General features: G+C 39.3%; 1 protein-coding gene across 2 annotated transcripts in view; it reads right to left on the bottom strand.

Annotated features, from left to right (window-relative positions):
• Positions 1–5,708: 5,708 nt before the first annotated feature.
• gfra1a (gdnf family receptor alpha 1a) overlaps positions 5,709–24,142 on the bottom strand; it is an 88,345-nt gene continuing 69,911 nt past the window's right edge. For both annotated transcript variants that reach the window (XM_056395887.1, XM_056395888.1), the window contains 3 exons: positions 17,907–18,088; positions 11,444–11,491; positions 5,709–9,759 (listed from right to left, as the gene is read on the bottom strand). In XM_056395887.1, the coding sequence (XP_056251862.1) occupies positions 9,607–9,759; positions 11,444–11,491; positions 17,907–18,088 (383 nt within the window). In that variant the 3' untranslated portion in view covers positions 5,709–9,606. The remainder of the gene's footprint in view (positions 9,760–11,443; positions 11,492–17,906; positions 18,089–24,142) is intronic.

Below are 24,142 nucleotides of genomic sequence, written 5' to 3'. Positions count from 1 at the left end.
TTTTTTGCCTTAGTATATTATGACGTTTTATGCCAAACTATACTATGACGTTTTTTGGCGTTATCATGCCTAATTATACTATGTCTTTTTTTTTACATTTTTATCCCTTACCTAGCTATGACATTTTATGCCATACTATACTATGACGTTTTTTGGCGTTATCAAGCCTTTTTATACTATGTCATTTTTTTGAAATTTTTTGCCTTAGTGTAGTATGACGTTTTATGCCATACTATACTATAACAATTTTTGGCGTTTTTATGCCTTAATATAGTATGACGTTTTATGCCATACTACACTATGATGTTTTTTGGCATTATCAAGGCTTTTTATACTATATTTTATTTTTGACATTTTTTGCCTTAGTATAGTATGACGTTTTATGCCATACTATACTATGACGTTTTTTGGCGTTATCAAGCTTTTTTATACTATATTGTATTTTTGAAATTTTTTGCCCTAGTATAGTATGACGTTTTATGCCATACTATACTATGACGTTTTTTCGCGTTATCAAGCCTTTTTATACTATATTGTATTTTTGACATTTTTTGCCTTAGTATAGTATGACGTTTTATGCCATACTATACTATGATGTTTTTTGGCGTTATCAAGCCTTTTTACACTGTCACTTTTTTTTTACATTTTTTGCCCTAGTATAGTATGACGTTTTATGCCATACTATACTATGACGATTTTTCGCGTTATCAAGCCTTTTTATACTATGTCATTTTTTTGACATTTTTTGCCATACTATACTATGTCATTTTTTTTACATTTTTTGCCATATTATACTATGAAGTTTTTTGGTGTTTTTATTCCTTAATATAGTATGACGTTTTATGCCATATTATACTATGACTTTTTTGGCGTTATCAAGCCTTTTTATACTATAATTTATTTTTGAAATTTTTTGCCCTAGTATAGTATGACGTTTTATGCCATACTATACTATGATGTTTTTTGGCGTTATCATGCCTAATTATACTATGTCATTTTTTTTACATTTTTATCCCTTACTTAACTATGACATTTTATGCCATTCTATACCATGACGTTTTTTGGCGTTATCAAGCCTTTTTATACTATGTCATTTTTTTAAAAGTTTTTTGCCTTTGTATAGTATGACGTTTTATGCCATACTATACTATGATGTTTTTTGGCGTTATCATGCCTAATTATACTATGTAATTTTTTTTACATTTTTTGCCTTAGTATAGTATGACGTTTTATGCCATACTATACTATGATGTTTTTTGGCGTTATCATGCCTTTTTATACTATAATTTATTTTTGAAATTTTTTGCCCTAGTATAGTATGACGTTTTATGCCATACTATACTATGATGTTTTTTGGCGTTATCATGCCTAATTATACTATGTCATTTTTATACATTTTTATCCCTTACTTAACTATGACATTTTTTGCCATACTATACTATGACAATTTTTGGCGTTTTTATGCCTTAGTATAGTATGACGTTTTATGCCATACTATACTATGATGTTTTTTGGCGTTATCATGCCTAATTATACTATGTAATTTTTTTTACATTTTTTGCCTTAGTATAGTATGACGTTTTATGCCATACTATACTATGACGTTTTTTAGCGTTATCATGCCTAATTATACTATGTCTTTTTTTTTACATTTTTATCCCTTACTATACTATGACATTTTATGCCATACTATACTATGACGTTTTTTAGCGTTATCATGCCTAATTATACTATGTCTTTTTTTTTACATTTTTATCCCTTACTATACTATGACATTTTATGCCATACTATACTATGACGTTTTTTGGTGTTTTTATTCCTTAATATAGTATGACGTTTTATGCCATATTATACTATGACGTTTTTTGGCGTTATCAAGCCTTTTTATACTATAATTTATTTTTGAAATTTTTTGCCTTAGTGTAGTATGATGTTTTATGCCATACTATACTATAACAATTTTTGGCGTTTTTATGCCTTAATATAGTATGACATTTTATGCCATACTACACTATGATGTTTTTTGGCATTATCAAGGCTTTTTATACTATATTGTATTTTTGACATTTTTTGCCTTAGTATAGTATGACGTTTTATGCCATACTATACTATGACGTTTTTTCGCGTTATCATGCCTAATTATACTATGTTATTTTTTTTACATTTTTATCCCTTAGTATAGTATGACGTTTTATGCCATACTATACTATGACGTTTTTTGGCGTTATCAAGCTTTTTTATACTATATTGTATTTTTGAAATTTTTTGCCCTAGTATAGTATGACGTTTTATGCCATACTATACTATGACGTTTTTTCGCGTTATCAAGCCTTTTTATACTATATTGTATTTTTGACATTTTTTGCCTTAGTATAGTATGACGTTTTATGCCATACTATACTATGATGTTTTTTGGCGTTATCAAGCCTTTTTACACTGTCACTTTTTTTTTACATTTTTTGCCCTAGTATAGTATGACGTTTTATGCCATACTATACTATGACGATTTTTCGCGTTATCAAGCCTTTTTATACTATGTCATTTTTTTGACATTTTTTGCCTTAGTATAGTATGACATTTTATGCCATATTATACTATGACGTTTTTTGGTGTTTTTATTCCTTAATATAGTATGACGTTTTATGCCATATTATACTATGACTTTTTTGGCGTTATCAAGCCTTTTTATACTATAATTTATTTTTGAAATTTTTTGCCCTAGTATAGTATGACGTTTTATGCCATACTATACTATGATGTTTTTTGGCGTTATCATGCCTAATTATACTATGTCATTTTTTTTACATTTTTATCCCTTACTTAACTATGACATTTTATGCCATTCTATACCATGACGTTTTTTGGCGTTATCAAGCCTTTTTATACTATGTCATTTTTTTAAAAGTTTTTTGCCTTTGTATAGTATGACGTTTTATGCCATACTATACTATGATGTTTTTTGGCGTTATCATGCCTAATTATACTATGTAATTTTTTTTACATTTTTTGCCTTAGTATAGTATGACGTTTTATGCCATACTATACTATGACGATTTTTCGCGTTATCAAGCCTTTTTATACTATGTCATTTTTTTGACATTTTTTGCCTTAGTATAGTATGACATTTTATGCCATATTATACTATGACGTTTTTTGGTGTTTTTATTCCTTAATATAGTATGACGTTTTATGCCATATTATACTATGACTTTTTTGGCGTTATCAAGCCTTTTTATACTATAATTTATTTTTGAAATTTTTTGCCCTAGTATAGTATGACGTTTTATGCCATACTATACTATGATGTTTTTTGGCGTTATCATGCCTAATTATACTGTCATTTTTTTTACATTTTTATCCCTTACCTAACTATGACATTTTATGCCATACTATACTATGACGATTTTTCGCGTTATCAAGCCTTTTTATACTATGTCATTTTTTTAAAAGTTTTTTGCCTTTGTATAGTATGACGTTTTATGCCATACTACACTATTATGTTCTTTAGCGTTATCATGCCTAATTATACTTTGTCATTTTTTTAAAAATTTTTATGCCTTAATATAGTATGACATTTTATGCCAAACTATACTATGACGTTTTTTGGCGTTATCAAGCGGTTTTATACTATGTCATTTTTTGACATTTTTTGCCTTATTATAGTATGACGTTTTATGCCATACTACACTATTATGTTCTTTAGCGTTATCATGCCTAATTATATTGTCATTTTTTTTTACATTTTTATCCCTTACTATACTATGACATTTTATGCCATACTATACTATGACGTTTTTTGGCGTTATCAAGCCTTTTTATACTATGTCATTTTTTTTTACATTTTTTGCCTTAGTATAGTATGACGTTTTTTGGCGTTTTTATCCTTTACTATACTATGACATCTCATGCCACACTATATTATTACGTTGTTTGGCTCTTTCATGCCTTATTATACTATGTTGTTTTTTGACACTTTTTTGCCTTAGTATACTATGACCTTTTTTTGGCATTTTCATTTCTCACTATACTATGACGTTTTGTTTTACGCCTATGTTTTATGCCTTAGTATAATTTGAATTTTTATCCCTGATTACTGTATGTCGTTTTTGGACGTTTTTATGCCTCACTAAACTAAGTTGGTTTTTGACATTTTTTTTAAGATCCTACGTAGGCCCTTGTGTTAATAACACATAACCTTTTTACCAAAGTGCTGGTCAGTGTAATTTTTTGTTATTTTCTCAGCAGGTACCTGTTCAGATTTCTTCCTCAGTTGTTGCTGCATATGTATATCTGTTGATGTCATCACAAACAACCAGGGAGGAACAGCTTAAGATGGGACTCGTTACATAAACCTACACTTTCTGCTTTTATATTTCCCATCCAAAGCTTTTAAAATGGGTTTCATTATGCCCCCGCAGGATGGCTTTTGTAGGGTGTGAGCTACCATGCCCTTGCAGATTAACCCAGTATGCCAGCACAAGTTTCACAATGGGTGCTCCCCACATTTCAACTTGCACAACAGCTACTGGAGCTGTTTTAAATGCTCCACTGCATTCTCTCAGTCCTTGCGCCTGCTCCAAATCCAGCTTATTAAGGCCACAAAACATTTTGTTAGATTTAGCTCACTGAGCGTGCTCACCGAATGTTTATATTTATATGACATGATAAAAACTTCAATCAAAACAAGAAAAAAAAAACACTCTTGGGTAGAACTCATCAGAACTGGTAAACTTTTACAACTGGTTGGGTCAAAAGAGGCACAAAGTCTGGGAGCTGCTGTCTCACCCTACAGTTTCAAAACTCCCCTCTGCACCCCAGCTCATCCACCCAGTGTATGTCACAAATGGGTATAAATTACTGTGCTTTCATATTTGAATTAACAAATTTTCAGTCCATTATTTCCTTAGGGCTGAAAAACAGGGTGGAATTGGTTTAACAGGTGCCACTTGCCACCACTTTCTTGTTATTCTATAAGGTGATTGTTTGTTTTGCAAACTGGATGAGCATTGATTTCCACCTTACAAAACCTTCCTGCAACTTTTATGAAACACTGAATGAATGAACATCTTGAAATGTTTGCAGAATGGAATAAGTTATTCTATTGGCTTTTTTTTTGTGTGGCTATTTTCAATTCATTCTGCCAAATTGGTATTGACTTTTTTCAGTGACTTACAATGACTCCTCTCAACGATGCAAAAATAAAACAAGTTTATAGTTAAAGGCTGCCAAGCCTGGAGATGTTCTAATATTATTTTTCAGTCATTTGAAAACTGGTCGCAGAAGAAAGAGCCATAGATTGATAAAATAAAACTTCAGCATCTAAAACCCAAACTATCTTCACAGCCAGACACCATTAAGGATAATGTTGAAGTAATCATTTCAAATTGAACATAAACGGACTCATCAGCCTGCTGCTGCTTTCAGGTGAACATGTCACCTTCGATTCAGGCGGCTTGTACAGGTTCTCTTGATTTCTGGTTTATTCCCATTTATCATTGCTGAGTGCTAACATGGCCTGATGCGACCCCTTTCCCCTCATGCTGGTTGGCCAAAACTATAAAAAAAAAAGTTGTGAGAAACCTCAGGTGCCTGTTTCTTCACGTTTCCTTCATCTTGGTCATGTGGTCTCATCGGCCTCTCCGATGACCTCAAACCTTCTTTAATCTCTTTTCATCTTTGTTGAGTGAAATGACACCATGTACAAACAGTGTGGGTGATTTAACAGTTTTTAATTATAACTTTTGTACAATAGATTTTACATTTTCACAAGCTAAGAAGTTAATGATGCCGGATAGCTGAGGGAGCCTGCATCTCCAAAAAAGCCATTTCTGGTATTTTGAAACAACAGATGGGATGGAGATGGACGGCAAACTTATTCACCATCTTTATCCCTTTTCGTGGGATCCTAACGTCAGGAAGAAGTGACCCCCAATTTTGAGGCCACTTCAAAGAAAGGTGAAGCACTGAACCATCTCTATAAACTTTATCTCATATTCCAGATATGACTCTGGGATTCAAATATAAAACGATCAGACGTATTTTAAGACACAATTCTGAGAAATGTGATCAGTCCCAGTTTTTTTGTCGTAACATTTCTCTTTCACTTTCCATCCAAACTGCACACATTCAATCTGTGGGACTTCGCCCACTTGCCCACCTCTGCTAAAATATACCATAAAAAAAAGCCTTCAAATGGTAATGGTATAGAATATATTTGTCTTTAAACATTTGATTCATTTCCTTCACAGTCACCATGCAATGACAATGTTCTTTCTTGCCCAGCTTCTAGTGACCGTCACCGTAATTATTTCAGCAGTAAAACCAAAGTAATTACTGTAACGGCACAGTAACAACTGTCAATCTGTGGCTGGCCCATCTCATTCACTTTGACTCGTCGACACAGTAAAAATTAGTAAAAGATAGAAAAATAAGTTCAAATCTCAGCCAAGAAAAAAGAAAGAAAAGAAAATCAATACTATATGTAAGCAACGTCATAAATGGGGCTATGGTACAAAACAATATGCTTAGGAAATACAGTCGTATATAACTACAGTAGGAGAGTTACATTGATATCCTCTTTCTCAGATGCAATAATATTCCATAATCATGTACATACTGGGAGAAATATACATATAAGTTGTTATAAAAAACAATATTCTGGCTTATTCCATGTACTCTATGTTGTATCTGAATGTCAAAATAGCTCACAATGCTCTGGAACAGAAGACCATCAGACATTTATTTGTCCAATTTATAGTTTCAGCCAAGTACATACAGTGCATATACCATGTTTATGCTCAGTAAATAACATTTAAGTTCTACTATACATTAATCATGTTCTGAGAAGCTACATAAACCCAAGCAGCGTGTCGTAAATGCTCCTGTCGGTGTCCAAATGGCTAAAGTAACCTGCTGAACATGCCACAGTGATGAATGTAAACGTCCTGATCAGGTTGGGTTGGATTTCCTCTGGGGGTGGTGGTGGGGTGGGGTGGGGTGGTGGGGTGGGGGGGTTCAAAAACCATTGCCTCCATCTGAAAAGCTGATGACAACAGATGCTCATCTACATCTGAGAACTGAATGTGACAGAAATGCTGTGGCTTTTTTTTTTTTTAAGTTTTTTTTTTCCCAGCAGTCCTCAGCAGCAGACAAACAAAATGCTCAGAAGATTTACGTACAGTACATAAGTCACATGTCACGTGTTTGCTGGAGTTTAAAAGAAACAAAACAAAACAAAAAAAAACCAGAGCGTGAACTGACCATCTGCTGAAACCTGAACACGCAACAGCAACTGTCCAACCGTAGCTTAGCAACCGTAACCGTGCACACTGGAGTGACATGCATGAGCCAGAATACAACTTCCAAATACATGGAAGGATGGAGTCATGTTCTTTTTTTTTTTTTACACCTTTCCAGAACAAGACGTTCCAGCAAGACGTTGTAGCGTAAGCTGCCAATGTTAGCGCGCTTAGCTAACGGTCACAGTCACTGTTAAAAGCTCTGCCTAACTTGTCGGTTACTCCTCATTCTCAGAGACATTTTCTCTTTTCTCACGTTCATGTTGTTTTTCTATAAAAGCATTTAAAGGCACAGTACGTAACTTCCGCCGCTGGGCGTCTTCTTCATCTGGTTAAAAAACGTAGTTGAAAACGACCAAGATGTAGAAAAAAAAAAAGGTGGCTTAAAACTTGATTCAAGGTCAGTTTCGATGCTTCTGACAGGCAATCGTGAACGGGATATGACGTCATTGACAGGTGACCAAATGACACGTACCGTTACCATGATTGAAATCACAGATTTCTCCGTGTTTGAGAATTGACGGGAATCGTTTTGGATAATGTAAGAACGCAACTCAACACAATATATACCAATATATCTAGTAATTTTTAGACATTTTAATGCGGAAGTTACCTATTGCAGCTTTAAATGGAGTCACATTCGAACAAAATAACAGTCTAATCTGATAATGTTTCATTATATCCCTGAAATATAACAACACTGTCTCTTTATTACCGTGTCCTCACGTCTACATGAATCATCGATCGGTCAGATGGAGAAATTTCCAATCAACACAACAGCTGATGTCAGTGACTGTTCACTAGGTCAAATTTACAAGCGCACTTTAGTCAATTATTCTCATAATTACCACCAATCTCGAGAGGCGCTCTCCGTGCCACGGTTACGGTAAACTGTGTACATGCCATGCTAGGATGCGAAACTTGACAGGTGTGTGGACAGCGACCGAGCGTGATGGAGTTCAGGCAAATGGTCAATTTAAAGTGATCGCTCCCTTCCCCCCAAAACGCGTGTCGACAGTTTCACAATTGAGGCAATAAGTCGCAACACTGAACTGACGGATGCGGATGCTGTGAGCGTCGAGTTACCATGGAATATACGCTACAACAATAAGCCTATTTTTATTTTTTTTTTCCTCTGCTCTCGTCTGTTTCTGTGGATGCAGCGCAGCAAAGTACATCAAAACTCAACTGATAAAAACTAAAAGGTGAAACTGCAGCAGCTTCTCTGTCACCTTCCATGGAGAAACACTGAACATGGCTTGGACTTCTAACAGTTACAAGTATGTACAATCACTAATGAGTGCAGTGGATTCAGCCATCCACAGCAGCGTACAACCCGCGGCCCCGTGATCTCCGAGCGTCACTCTGTTGGCAAATCGAGGTGTAAAGAAAGAGAGGAGCAGAAGCCTGGTCCTGTGTGTGTGTGTGTGTGTGTTCCTGTGTGTTTTTGTCTGAATGTGTGAAAGTGTGCGGTATGTGTGCGTGGGTCTTCGCCTGTGTGCTTTTGCCGGCGGCGGCGGCGGTGTGTGTTCAGTATGAGCTACAGTGAAGACGGTTTGGGCGCAGATGTTTGTATCTTCTCTGATGTTTTAAGTTTTTGGTGTTCACCCTGAAAATTAAAAAAAAAAAAAAAGGCTTTCAAGTGACATTTCTTTTGTTGTCAGGTAGACGTTTCATTCAGCTCATAGAAACCTTTAAATACCAGATCACGTGATTATCAAAACATACACAAACCACACCGAGGAGACTGAATAACATCTAAAAAGCTGCCCGTGTGATAAAATGTAGCTGTTACTGAACTGACTGTGACTTTTAAGCGAAAGATCCCACCTATAGCCTCGACACACAAACAGACGTGGGTGAAAACTCATGTGACGACTCCGAAAATCAATGTTAATTTACATTTTGTGAACCGTTCCAAGAGCCACCAGCTGTGGTTTACTGGAATGTAGTCCTCCGGTATTTTGCCATTTCTGCCCAAAGTTGAGCAACACGAAAGCTGTTTTTTTTCAACTAACCCAAAGGGAACACACAGCCAAACTGAGTTAACACGTATAGTAGATCACCGTTTTAGCACACAGCTGCAATGCAAAAAAACAAAAAACAAAAAACATTAAAACAACAAACTTTTCCAAAAATTCATAAAAAAATCAAAGTAGGAATCAAAATAGAGACAGATTCCAGGGGGAAATAAAAAGTACAACAGGTGTTACTGAGAAGAAAGCATATCATTTCTTGTTTTGCTTTTTCTTTTATACAAATGTGTGTTTGTCAGTCCGTCGTAGCTCGTCGCTGTGAGGCGGCGAGGCTACAAGTCGCCCGGCGAGGAGGGCGCCGGCAGGCTGCAGTACCACAGCCAGAGCAGAGGGGGCAGCAGAGAGGCCAGGCCCACGGGCCGTCTGGAGACAGCCGAGTTTCTCAGGATGGCGTTGGATGTACTTGGACCGTCTATCTGAGGATCCTGGGAGAGAGAGAGAGAGAGAGAGAGAGAGAGAGAGAGAGAGAGAGATCATCATATGGTTTATGGGGCCATGAAAGCGTCGTACATTGTAGTATAAGTAAAAATTCAGGTTTCTTATTTTCAAACGAGTCAGCTGAAGACAATAGGAGATCAGCTGTGGATGTAATGTTAATGTTATGGTATGTCAGGTATGTGAGCCCGTGAGCTGAATCTGGTTATCACACATCCATCTCCTCGTTCTCCGGGCCGAACAATCGTCCTGAAAAAGTGTTCATTCGGAGGAAACGGCTTCATCTGCTCCGAATGTCCAGATTGTGGCGTAACAAAGTTTCAGGAATCAGTTGTGGCAGGTGCCTGCGGATCTTATCCACAGCACATTCGTGACAGCTTGATAAATGATGATCAACATAAACAACAATAACATAAGACTCATTTCATGCAAAGCGTCATTCTCATTTTTTCTGAGGTGTTGGGTCTTAATTTATTCATGCATCACACATCACAAAGACGCGATGATGATGTTTTCCAGTGTTGTCATCTTAAACCCGCTGGGAGATATGTCGGACTAAAGGTTGGAGTTTAATTGATGCAAGAGAGACGTGGCAAACAAAAAGATATTTGAATGTTTAATTCAATAATATCACCTATAAAAAACTCTGAATATATTCATCTGGTGTGACACGGGAAAAAAAAAATCAAAAGGTTGTTTTTATAAATAAAATGCCACAGCGGGAAGCTAGAAAGTAGGTGTGTGTGTTTGTGTGTGTGTGTGTGCGTATTTGCATGTGGCACCATGTGTAACTATGTGTGTGTGAACAGGACCTCACCATCGGTCTTCGGCTTGCTAATAAAGCTGCAAGCTAACGGGCTGGGTCATCTCCCCGAGACCTGTCCCTGCTTCTATTAAATGTCAGTCCAGTGCATAACAGTGCCTTATTATTGTACAATGACATTTACAGTGAACTTTAAAAGCCACCAGATAAGCAACAATCCCATTTCAGCCTCAAAGGAACTACAAAGAAGAAGAGTTTACAAAGGAGGCAGGAGGGATTGCCACGGCTATCACTGTCAGAGGGAGGTCAGAGACTTCCAGCAGCGAGGTTGGATTAGAGTTTGTGATGATTTGATAACTTGAGCAATTGCCTTTTGGTCTTAAATAAAATTGTTTTCTGAGGTAAATTTGAGAAAGACAAGTTGTGTGCAGGATTTTAAAGGCTTTGATATTTTCCCCCAAATTAAAGACGTTGTTTATTGATAGCACTTTTGACCGAGCGAAGCTGCACTGCCAGTATATAACATCTGAATACACTGCAGTAATAAGGTTACAGGGACTAGACACACAGCTTAAGACAGACCATTTGTCATTTCCAATTATTGTGGCCCATTTATTTTCAGTCAAAGGTTTGATATTTTGCTTTGACTTTGTTAGTGCATCCAAGGATGCTCATAAAACTTAGATTTGGTTGCCTTAAAGATGCATTTTTATCTTCAATACAACTGTAACAAAGAATTTAAGAGGTGAGGAAAGTTTTCCTCGTCCTCTCATCAACAGCAACATCATGACTGTGAATGAGACCCGTAGAGATCCATCCCGAACTACATTTATTATTCATTTTATTCCTTGCACCTTTATTTACTGAAATTCACTAAAAGCATTTTGTAACACAGTGGAAGAGAAGCTTACCACGCAGAAGACACCGTCAACAGTTGAGTTTGACTTCAATTTCTGAGCCTGCAAAAGAAAAAACACAAAGAAACACAATCCATGTCAGAAAGATTATTCACATTACAAGACGGCAACTCACAATCTGCAGTAATTCATTTGTTTTGATCAACAATCAATGGAACAATCAAGAGTCTCGTTAGAGTGAAATTATTCTGGCATCATGTAAACCCGGCAGCACGCGGGCAACACTAAACCCTCATTGCGTTTCTGAGAACTCGCTGTGGATCTGATCGTGAGCGCAGGCTGGAAACTGAAGCTAAATTGGCAAAACTCCAATAACCTTGGAGAGTTTACGCTGAGAGGCCTGTAAAACTTTTAAAGGCTCTGATATTTACACTCAAGAAGAAGAAGAAGGAGAAGAAGGAGAGCGAGGCTGAGCGCAGAGGGACAGTCCGACCCAGACTCTGATTTCATCTCATATTTATCATTCAGTGACCGTCGCGTGCTCAGACACACTGTCTTTGATTCCCCCTCCCTCTCTCTCTCTCAAACACACACACACACACACACACACACACACACACACACACACACACACACACACACACACACACTTTCCATGTGTGTATAAGAAGGTTAGATGACACCAATTACTGATGCTGTGATTGCTTCAGTGCGTTCTCATGTAATTTACTGAGTATTAATAATGGGTTATTAAAATTAGAGCTCGTGCAGTGTATCTGCTAAAACCAGGTCTTGTACCAAAACAGTCGGCAAGCAGTTTGTTTTAGGTCTACATGTTCAGGCTACTAAGACCACCTGGTTAAGAGTTGGAGGAAAAAAAAAATCACCTTCAGGGTTTAAAGAAGACATTTAGTGTTTGAAGTTAATTACCCCGACCTCCTCCCTCAGGCTTTCTCTGAGAGCACCTCACTTCCTCTGGCTTTGCTATTAAATATAGACTTCTGTCATTCATTCACACACACACACACACACACACACACACACACACACACACACACACACAGACCTTTTGTGCATTCACAGAAATAAACGAGCGTCTATCATTAGAGGGCGGTCGGACTAACGCGTGGCTAACTGGCGGCGACGACCTGTGGTTTTATTAAACTGGTTGTGTTCACAGTGGGAAGACGGTGAGGGATCTCATGAGGTTGATATAAGGAAAGGTTGTGGTGAAGTAAAGATTAGGGTTATAGTTGATAAAAAGGAGAACTTTCATGACAAGTCAATGTGTAGAATAGTATCTTATAGATACAGTATAATTACTGGGTAAACAGGGCTGACGGTAGATTTGAAACATGACCACTAGAGGTTGTCAGGAAAACTTAGGAAACACTTTAAACTAGTTTAGGGAAAAGTAAAAAAGAAAAAACTTTAATTATCGGCCTCTAACAGGAAACAAAATCTATTCCCCTGAAAAATAGACGCACTACACTTACTTTGCAAAGGACACACTACTGTACTTCCTGTGTTGGCAGTGAGCAATGAGATTGAATAAAATTGCAGAATCATTTGAGATTAATATGATTTCTAGAGAGGCTGAGCAGCAACTTTAATATTCACTGCATCTAAAAATGTAATCATGTAAAAAAAAAACCACATTTTAACCAATCAACTCGGATCTCAACTCAGACGCTAAACAGGCTGAGAGCTTCTTGGTGAAATGCAGCAACAAATGTTTTGACTTAAGCACGTCAACCTCAGAGGTTTCTCTATTAAAAACCACGTACTCGCGACCTAATTACACCACTTTTAAAAAAGCCAATCACGTCACGAACAGAAGAAAGTACAAATAAACATGACATTTGTTCCACGATGACACATCACACTGGTAATCTTCCTTCTCTCCTCTGTATCTGTGCACTTCTTTTCTTTTTTTTGTAATTTTCCAAACAGATCAGAAGTGATTACCACTTGTGTTGATTGCACGACGAGTTGATTTGCTGCGTCGTGCTGCAGGCGCTGCAATCAGCTTCTCAGCATCTTGTATTTTTGTTGTGTAGTTGGTAAATTAAGCATCTGATTATGAGTTTGGTTCTCTCAGCAGGTAAATATATATATATACACACACAGAGTATATATACTGTATATATATATATATATATTCTTTTCCCCTTGCCTCTAATGACCTGCACACTGAATCTCTGTATTCAGGTTGGATGCTGTAAGTGAATGTAACTCCAGTTTTGGCTTATGGGTATGTGTGTGTGTGTGTGTGTGTGTGTGTGTGTGTGTGCTCAGGCTCTCGGTGTGACAGAATAACAAATGGCTCTAGTATACAGTATAGTGAATTCAGACCAAAAATAGGGATGTACAGGATGTAGCGGGCATGGTAATACAGAAAGTGAGAAACCGTATTCTGTTATTACACTTTTGCTTCAGCACTAAACCACAAAAAAAAAAAAAACAGACAAAGCTTAGGTGGAATTACGTCTATAAATCATAGTGTCTTTGTATAAAGACCCAAACAGAGGAACAAGCCAAGAATTTCAAGCATGGTCGCAGAGAATACAAGTGAACTGAGGAAGACGATGACTAAACACAACTCGTGCTTCATGACGAGGTCTCGTCGGCGCTTGGAGTCACTGTTCAGACAAATTAAAGGTGTCAAACATTTCTACGTCTCAGAAACAACCGAGAGAAGACCAACGGTAACCAACGGTAACCATCAGTGCCGTATGAAAGTCTGAAATCCTGCAGCTGGAAATTTCAATTACGCCGATGTGTGTTTTTTGAACGCAGACTCCATCTGCCACCGCGTTAGATTTCACTGTCATAACGTCTCCACGATGTTTAAAAACTAACACAGGTGGAATTCAGAAGTTTTCTCCTCCTGAAATCAGATTTAAAGGCAACAACCTAACGTAAACAACACTCCCGACATGACCATCACTCCAAGCACAGGATTGCAGCCTCCTCTAAAACGACTGAGACGTCTTAGTCATTTTTTTTTTCCAATCCTGTGAGAAGATCCCGTTGACCTCCTTGTATTTGGCGTGGAGTCTGAAATCGCAGCAGTGGTTGATGGATACAGCATCAAATTTTTTCTCATTTGGGTGAAATGACCCTTTAAATTAGATCACACTCGCTCGTACACTGCTTCGCTTGTGATTACAAAAGCAAATAAATCTTCACAGTACTTGTATAATATAAAACAAAGCAATGCTTATTTCCATTCAAAAAAGATTTGGACGTCAACAAATTCAAATTTTGCTGCCTCATGTCCACGTGTTTTACATTTGCCTAATACCTGCCTGTTCTGAAAAGTCACATTAGCATGTGGTAGATTTCCATATTTGTCCAGGGCACTTCCTGCCTGCTTTTGGAGTCAACTATATTCATAAGAACAAGCTGATGGAGCCCCGGGGTTTGCACACCGAGGGCCGACGTGTGTGCATGTGTGTGTCTGCAGTGTATATGTTTTATCTGTGGTGGCTCCTCTGTGCGATGACACAGAGGGAAATAGTCCTTCTAGTGTTTTAATTTCCTCTGAAAACTCAGGAGGAAGACGGCGTCTTCTCACTTTGTGACACGTTTACATCACACACAAAGGCAACGGAGGAGGAGGGAAATTAAAGAGAGGAAGAGAAAGAAGAGAAGAGGCGAAGCTACACCGGAGTACAAGAAAGGAAGACGACATAGAGAGCTGCACGTTTCTAATTTGGTTTGAAGCTCACGGTCAAAAGCACTTTGTCTGAACATTTCACAAAGGAGTCGAACTCCATTCGTGAACATTGACAGAAAGGGAAAGTGGAAGGCACACAGGCCTAAAGCTGCTTTTCCTCCAGTTGCTAAAAAGAAAGAAAAAACAACCTCACTGGGAGCTAAGGAGCTTTCAGCTGGTTACATCGTCCACCTTTCTTTTCTCTTTTATTCTGTCAAGCTGAGGTAAACGCAGCGCTGTAAGTGCTGCTTGGTTGTCATCGGATCACTGGTTAATGGTGATTATTCTGTGTGTGTGTGTGTGTGTGTGTGTGTGAGTGTGTGTGTGTGTGTGTGTGAGTATTTGTGTGTGTGTCTGAAAGAGAGAGATCAATGAGCGTACTGGAGTGAGTCTTCTGACAGGCCTGTCCCCCGAGTGTGTCATTACAACCGTATAGCCTGCCTTCATGTGTACACACACACACGCACACACACACACACACACACACACACACACACACACACACACACACACATACACACACGTATGCATGCAAACACACGCCAATACAACGGAGAACTGTGCACACATACTGTATATACACACTAGAAAAGTGGTTTAACAACAACTCTCTCATTAACTCGTACTTGACGTGCTATCAGAGCAGTGCCGACAGCACACACGCACCAGTACACCACCAAAGCTCATTATCAGTACAGACTGTGTGTGTGTGTGTGTGTGTGTGTGTGTGTGTGTCAGTGAGTCAGTGAGTCAGTGCAGTTGCATTTGTGTGTGTTTATGTGTGCAGGAGGAGTGTGTAATTGCATTTATCTACAGTTTCTGTCTGTGTGAACTAAACTTGCAGGTCTGTAAACCTGCATATGTGTGTGTGTGTGTGTGTGTGTGTGTGTGTGTGTGTGTGTGTGTGCGCTACAGTGCTATTAAATTCTAGTCTTGTTTTGCTCAAAACATTCATGGACATTAAGTTAATCTATGATTCAAATCTAAGCCTGCTATCACTGCCACACTGACTGACAGGTGTGTCACACAGGTTTGTTCTTATGAGCGGAAGTGCGTGTTAAAAACATGTCGGTGTTGTTATTGCTAACATCTTCAAATACACATAGATTAGCAATAATCAAAAGTTTGTGATTTATCTGTAAATTCACTTCATTCTTTTTGATGTAATCTGTGTTTTTCTTACGGTTTGTTTTCCGGTTTCTGCACAAATTCATATTTTTATATTAATAACGGATCACTGACTGTGATGGGAAAAAAAAAGTGACAGACACAAAAGAGAATAACTACACAGTCCTTCGGTTCCTCTCAGCTCTGCAGAGTATTTTAGCATCTTTCAGCTTGTTTTTGCTCTCAGTGTAAAAGCTCTGATGAAGGCGGCGGCTAAACTTCAGATGGACAAAGTTAGCGACTAGCTGGTGACCATTAGCGGTGTTCAGCTACTTCCTCAGGAGTCGGTGGAGACCCAAACAGAGCTAAAAGGAGAGTGAGCTACATTTGTCAGGTGACCAGAAACATGTTACACTTTGTGGAAACTAAATAAATAAATAAAGATGTTATTTTGAGGGTGAAAATCTGGATTTGGTAACGTGCTGTTATTATGTGTGATTATGTTCAGATTGGGGCTTTAAAGCCACAGCATAGACAGTACTCTCTAAACAACTATATCAACTAGTGCTTGATATCAGTAAACGTATGAGCCTTCACAAACAGCAACACAAACAGAAGAGGTGATTACGCTTAAGATCGTTGTTTACAGAAACAATGATTAAAGGAGGATTTCAGCTTGAAATAACGGGAGGATATTTCTGTAAGCGTCTGTAAACAATTAACAGCTTCAGTGATTTTATGATGCTGGCGTCGGATTGCAGTATTATTATAGGTGAGATGGCTCTCTGAGTCTCTGTCATCACTCCGCTGGTAATAACAGTGTTATCTCCACTTCCCGCCTGAACCAGGATCAGCCCAACGCCGGCGTTCAGGACTGCTGCAGGTAAAAACCCTCCTGTTTCATCAAGCTACGTAACTCTTGTTCCTGTAGAGCAGAGTGTCGCTGCTGCCAGCTGAGAGCCACCTATCAAAAACTGTTACGGCTAACATAGCAAACAGCTGCTCTCTAACACCACTCTGCTTTCAGCTCTATTTCTTGGTCTCTCCTTGGATCTCCAGCTGCTAAATGTTCCACTTTCTCCACCACGACAGTGACTTGTTGACTGCGACTTGTCGGAGGGTCGTTCGCTGGAAACTGCTGTCGAAGTTTTACTCATAAGATAAGTTCTCAGTACGGACAACCCCAACATTATTTTCAGTATTTGATTCACTGCTTTATCTTGACACATTTTGTGCTGCGACGGTACTAGATAAACAAATGGAGCCGCCTGCCTCAAAGTGGAAAGAGATAGAAAGTGAGCCGGAGGATGGAGAGGCAGTGAGGTACGTAACAGGAACAGACAAACAGACTGACAGTAGATGAACAGACACTGTTGATATATGGATGGTGAGACTGATAGAAAAGGATAGAAAGATCAGCGGCTCAGATAAAGAGAATTGGTAACTCTGAAACTTGAGCCATCTGCAAAATCTTTCTCTCTACAAAGAAGAAGAAGGAAAAAAATAAGAATAAGTTTCTGAGATGTTTTCATGTCATGGGATCAGATTTGTCCCAGACTGGCTGGAACCCATGAACCTCTCTGAGCGCAGTCGTCCTCTGAATCCAAAACTAGCTGGAGGCTGTGTGTGTGTGTGTGTGTGTGTGTGTGTGTGTGTGTGTGTGTGTGTGTGTGTGTGTCTAAGTCTCACCTGCAGGCTGCCACAGAAGTGGTAGATGCCGGGGTCTGTGTTGATGTGGTTGTCAATGGTGTTGGGGTTGCGTTCGCGGTTCCTCTGGTAGGGGGTGGTGGTGGAGGTGGTGGTCTGGACGGGGGACATCGGCTGCCACACTCCCACATCTGTTCCGTTCCCAAAGGCCTGGATGGCATTACCTGCAGAGGTGGAGGTGTGAGACAGAACCTATTAACTGTGGAAGGAGGAGGGCGTAAACAAATAAGAGGAAATAAGTAAATCAACAAAACAAAAGAGAAAAAGGCGAGCGAGTAATTTGATTATTTATTATAAAAGCTCCAAACACGTCTCCTGGTGAGTCTGACTTGGAGATAAGCCGAGCTGGTAAAGCGTCAGTGTGCCGCACCAGAACCACCACGTCGTAACTCGGAGCAGGTCCCTTTAGCACCGAGCTGGATCTCGTCATGAATCACACGCTTGTTAGTCCCCACGTTAAAATAAAGCTTTATATTGCACCGGCCTAAACCACAATTAAAGGTGAGTTAGAAGGTACTTAGGTTTTGTTATCACTTGGCTCCATTATAAATTCACCACACAGTCAAAAACCTGAGTGCTGATGTAGCTATTTACCATTAGAGTCCATTAGTCGCCCTATTAATAGCCTTCTATGGCTTTGATGTAAAAAGACACACACACACACACACACACACACTCACATCAGAGGAAAGCTGAGCTCTACAGAGATGCTGCGTGGACGCACCGATACTCTTCCCTCCAACAGTGAATTATGACCCTGATACTGTGATGAAGGAAGAGAGAGCTCATCTGCATAATGGCTCTTTAACCTCACTGAAATATTCACATCCACATGTGCAAAGACACGTGGATTTGTCCGAATGATGGACACAAATATTCACCTCGTTGGCTCAAGTTGTTGTTTGTTGTTAACGCCAAGTATAAGAAAACACAGTTCTAGTTGTGTTATGAAAATCTGTGTGTTTAAATTCCCACATACCCAGAAATTCAACATATAAGACATAGGTGGTTTTCAAAATAAAATGCATTTATCTGTCTCACATTAAAATAAAGGTTTATCAGTGCAAGCCGTCTTTAACACAGTAACCCATCAGTCTTTTCTTTCCCCTTGTCTGTCTGTGCAGACTCTCTCACAGCTCAACCGCCCCCCACTGTTAAATTATATGCATTCATTCAAAGGCACATCACAACAAATGATACTGGCGTTTTTGCATAATTTACACATGTAATTAATTATAATTTGAATGTATACTGTCTCTGAATATCTATATATGAGTAGTAGAGTAAAAAAACTCTTCCTCTTGTCGTAGTGCTGGCGTGAGGGCGTGCTGAGTAAAAGTAAATCTCTCTGGATTTCATCAGTTGTGAAGTCAGCAAATTTTCTGATTTAAGACCAGACCTCTGCACTGTGGCATCCTCGTGCCCTAAAGTTGCATTGCAGGGCCGAGGCAGCAGCTGCGGCACAAACCGGCAACATTTATACTTCAGATCTTTGAAGAACTGTGAAGGATGATTGTGGCTGACCAGTAGGCCCGTCGAGGACAGGACATTTGGACAGTCGAGTGCATGTAGAGATGTTCACTGGATGGATCTCTCTCGTGTGTCTGGAGACACTTAAAACACGTGTACGCAGCAGGGTCTCGCCCTCATCTTGTCTTTCTTTTCCTTCCCCCCCTGCGGAGCTGTCTTCCGCTTTTAAACTCCCCCTGACCTGGAGAGGAAACCTCAGAGTTAGCTCCACTCGGTACATTTAATAAACGTCACGATTGAGCCGGACACTCCCTCACTTCATCTTCTTCAACTGACCTCTAGTAAGACCAGACATCCCAAAAAGACGCTCACATGTCTACACCTCCACACCACGTGTTACCGTCGGTGGCGGTAACGCACCAAATTCGCTGCTTGCCAATAAACCTCAGAAGGAGAAGAAGTACAGAGCGCATGTGGGTAAGAAATCATGGCTGACAGAACCCAACTGTTTTACTTGATTGTTTCTAAATTTACCTTTAAATAGAAAAATCACTTTGTATAACCTGGTGTTGAACTTTGGACGTGAATCTGTCCTCACATGTATCTGGTTCTGTCCGGTACAAACTAAGGAGTAGTTTTGTCCTTGAACACGCAGCTACTTCGTCTTAGCAGTTAGACAGTCAGGATGACATCCAGGTTTGTTCTCTCACACACTCTCACACACACACACACACACACACACACACACCACACACACACACACACACACACACACACACACACACACACACACACACCCTGGATATCGGCCGGTTGATCCTTTGCGAAGCTTTTATTAAAATATATAAAGACGACTTGGTACCTTCAACTTATAATTTTCAGATTTCCATCACAAACTTTAAAGTCATTTCATCTTACATCGCCTCGTTGCAGCCCCTCCCACAGCCACTGACTGGGTTCCTGCAGTTTTGTGGTGCTGTGCACTTTTTTGTTTTTGGAGGAACCGGCACTGGCATCGCTGACAAAAGGATAATATATAAAGGTCATTACTGTGGTGTGATTCCCAGATTAACGGAGGAAAATTACATCTGATTTCGTGATAACTGGAAAAACAAAAACAAAAAACAAACAATCAAAAAGAAATAACTTAATGTTCTTGTACAATATGATGGAGCTGGGTGAGATTTAATGTGTATATACTGTGTCTAAGGGATTAGGGCAGCACATATAATGAGACAAGCCCCGTCTTTAAAATGTTATTCACACTAACTATTCTTCAAAACATTTTAAATGTATATAAAAAAAAAAGCTGTTGGCATTCACATGTGAAATGCATTATTCAGCACAAAATAAGCAATTTTTGTCAATATCCTGCAGCTCTCATATGTGCGACGTTTGCTCGTGAGTGTGCATGTGCATATTTAATTTTTTGCTTATGTCTGTGAGCATGTGATTGTCGAGCTGGTAGCTTTGTGCCGAGACAGCAGAAGCCTGATGAGCATATTGTAAATGTTGATCGGCTCCGTCTCCTCACCTAAGGCCTAATTGCACACGCAGCACAGCGGCCATGTGTGCGAAATAGTCCGCTTCTCAAACTAAGCCTTGCGATGTCAGATGAGCATGAGTGCGTCGCTGTCTCCTGTTTGGTAGATGTTTTTGTAAATGCAATATATAAAATATTGTCTAAGTATCTATCTGGTGCCTGTCTGACACCTCTCTTTATACATTCATTGTCTTATTGCTTGTTTATAATCAACTGAATTTCCTCCGGGAAGGTGGAGATGGAGGCTTAGAGTACAAAAACACATTTGTATTGTATATTAAAAATCAATCCAAAGTTACAAATCATAAACAAATCCTCTCTGAAAACACATATACTGTATTTGCAGATCCAGTTAGATGGCAGGTGCATTTTTATTTTCATTCTGTGCAGGTCCAAAAGTCTGAGACCTGTTTCCCATTCTTATCGTACTTTCAGTATCAGAGCTGCGTTTGATCACCAGCTTTACAAGATAAGGGCGTTCTTGGTCTCATTATCTTAAATGGAAGCTAAAACCTTCTGTGTGCATAACTGAAGCATAATAATAATGATGTCTCATTGTGACTGAAAATGTCATCAACACAGCAGCTAACTTGAGCATATTAGTCAGCGAGGGTTCAGTGACACTGACATTGTCACTGACACTGAACAGACACAACCTGACAAACCTGATCCCTAATTAAGGTAAATGTGCTCCAGACAGATTAAACTTCAAGAGGTGAAGGTATTACTTTAAGGGTACAGCACTAATCTTTGAGTTTATTTGGATAATAAAGCCACACACACACTGTAAAGCTTATGCCTTTTCTCAAAAGATTCAGGGGCAGAAGAAAATTGCACCTCTGCTACTGTTTCAGTCAGGATACATAAAAACGATTCACAGCCACTGCAGACCGGACAACACACATTTGTACTTTTAAAGGTCCCATAGAATGTAAAGATAAATGTCCATGTGTAGTGTGATTATAGATCAGCTCTAGCTTCTATATTAATACTGTGAAAGTATCAAAGCCTCAGTCCACAGAGAAATGCACACAGCCTGTATTCAGAAACTGAGCCTTAAAACCAGCCGTCAGGACTTCTGGAACTTTGTGATGTCACAACGAAGCAGTCACCAAGCCCCGCCCACCTGGACCCACCATCCAAACCTTGCAGGATTTGGTTTCTCTGAGTGTTTTTACCTGAAATCTGATATATTTTTATTGGATCACTCAGAAAACAGTGAGCCAATCAGAAGAGAGGCTCAGAGCCTCCTCTCTTCTGATTGGCTCACCGACCTGTTGTTACTAGAGCTGCAGAGAGAAGCCTGAGAGAGGAGATGTAAAACTACACTAAAATGTTTTTTTGGTTCTTAAAACCACAAATAGAAGAAGAAAACATGGAGCTTTAATATGTATGAGCTTCCTTACACTGACCCAAACTGTATGATGGACAATTTTGAGAACTCCTTAACCTGCAGTTCACCCTAAACTCAACCACCAAATTTAGCAGAACAGATAATTTCAACTTTACACTCACTGTTGCCAAATCTGCAAACAACTATTGCAGGAGACACACACTGAGTTCAGATCCCCTGCAGTAATGCTGGTTAAAGGCCTGAAACGTTCCGTAAATCTGAGTGGTTTTTTTGATGCATGTGTTTTGAAATGAAGCCCACCTGGGTTTTAAAATGTGATCAGAGAGGCTTTAAAGGCAAACAAGGCAAAAAAAACCCCAAAAAACTGATGGCTCCCTAAAATTCTTGAGGTGGTATTTAAATGTCTCATTAAAGCTACTGAAGCTACAATGTGCAGCTCACTCATTGGTCCTCTGGGAGCTGCGTCATCTATTCCAAGAATTGATGACACCAACAGCACCAACAACAAATCATAATTGTATGAGCCGGAGACATGAAAATTGAGCATTAATTGGCAGACATGGTTCTGTCTGTCGATCTGCTGGTGGTGACTCAACTCGCTGGTTTATAAGAACAGCAGCAAAAACCCACCAAAAAATCCTAAAAAAAAACCAACCTCTAGTCCTCTTCTCCTGCGTCCTCACATCCTCACGATCAAAGTCGAAACCTCGAAAGACGCTAAAACAAGAAGCGCACACCAACACACACACTTTTTAAAGCACTAAATCAAACATTCATTTAACCTTCCCCAATGCAAACTGCATGGTGCATCTGAACAGGCGTGGTATCACCTTCCCGCTGCAGCAGATATCTGTGTTGGCGGTACAGATGTCTGCGTTACCACTTCATCTCACTTTACATGTACGAGGTTTGCTGTAACACTAGAATCACGATCTTTGAATATTCAGAACATATTCAGGAAGTCGGAGAGGCATCACACTGGAAATAAGAGCTTTGAATAAATTAAAGCGCCGGTGTCTTCTTGAGAATATTAAAGCGGTGGCTTCAAACCTGGAGGTGGAGACCTCTCTACGGGTTGGCGCAGGACAACTCTCTGTAATCATCCAATGAAAACTTTTTGGCTGGAATTGACATATGACATCGCTGCTGATGTTGGGAGAAGGGTCAAGAACAAGAATGGTTGGGAACCGCTGTATTAGATGATGCTGATACGAATGTGTGTCTGTCCACAGCATGAGTTGAACAATAAAATATCTAAAATGCAGTGAAAGAACATAAAGTCCTCTCTCTCTCTCTTTCTGTCTATTCTTTTCATTCTCTCTTGTAGTTCTTCTCTAGTCATGACCCTGTAGCCGGCATGTGTCAGGATCTTCAGAGTTGTCAGTTCCAGTTACTGCTGAGCAAGCTTAATGAGAGCAGAAAGAAGGAGGGAGGGGCGGAGGAATGAAAGGAGGGAGATGGAGACAGAGAGATGGGATGAGCAGAAAGAAGTGAGATGAAGCATAAGCAGGAGGAGAAAACAAGTAAAAGAAGGAGTCGTAATGGTGACATAAGGAACCGGAGAGTCGAAGAGAGAACGGAGTTAAGACTAATTATGAAAAGTCAGAGGAGGCATTTTCCTCCTCTTCGCTCTTCGCTCGGCTCCCTGCTGTGACTGCAAGCAAATACTACACAAAGAGAGAGAGAGAGAGAGGAAGCTTGTTTTAACCCACATTAACCGTCTTTGATCTCGCAAATCTCACGTTGACACACGCGAGCGTAAAAATCATGTTAACACGAGGAAGGAAAAGGACATGTTGGCTACATATCTCACACACGGACTTACTGCCAACAGCAGCCTTTATTATCCAA

This window comes from Seriola aureovittata, chromosome 14, assembly GCF_021018895.1.
Source record: "Seriola aureovittata isolate HTS-2021-v1 ecotype China chromosome 14, ASM2101889v1, whole genome shotgun sequence".
In the NCBI taxonomy this organism is placed as follows: domain Eukaryota; kingdom Metazoa; phylum Chordata; class Actinopteri; order Carangiformes; family Carangidae; genus Seriola; species Seriola aureovittata.
The sequence above is the reverse complement of the archived record's forward strand: the minus strand, read 5'-3'. Positions and strand labels throughout refer to the sequence as shown.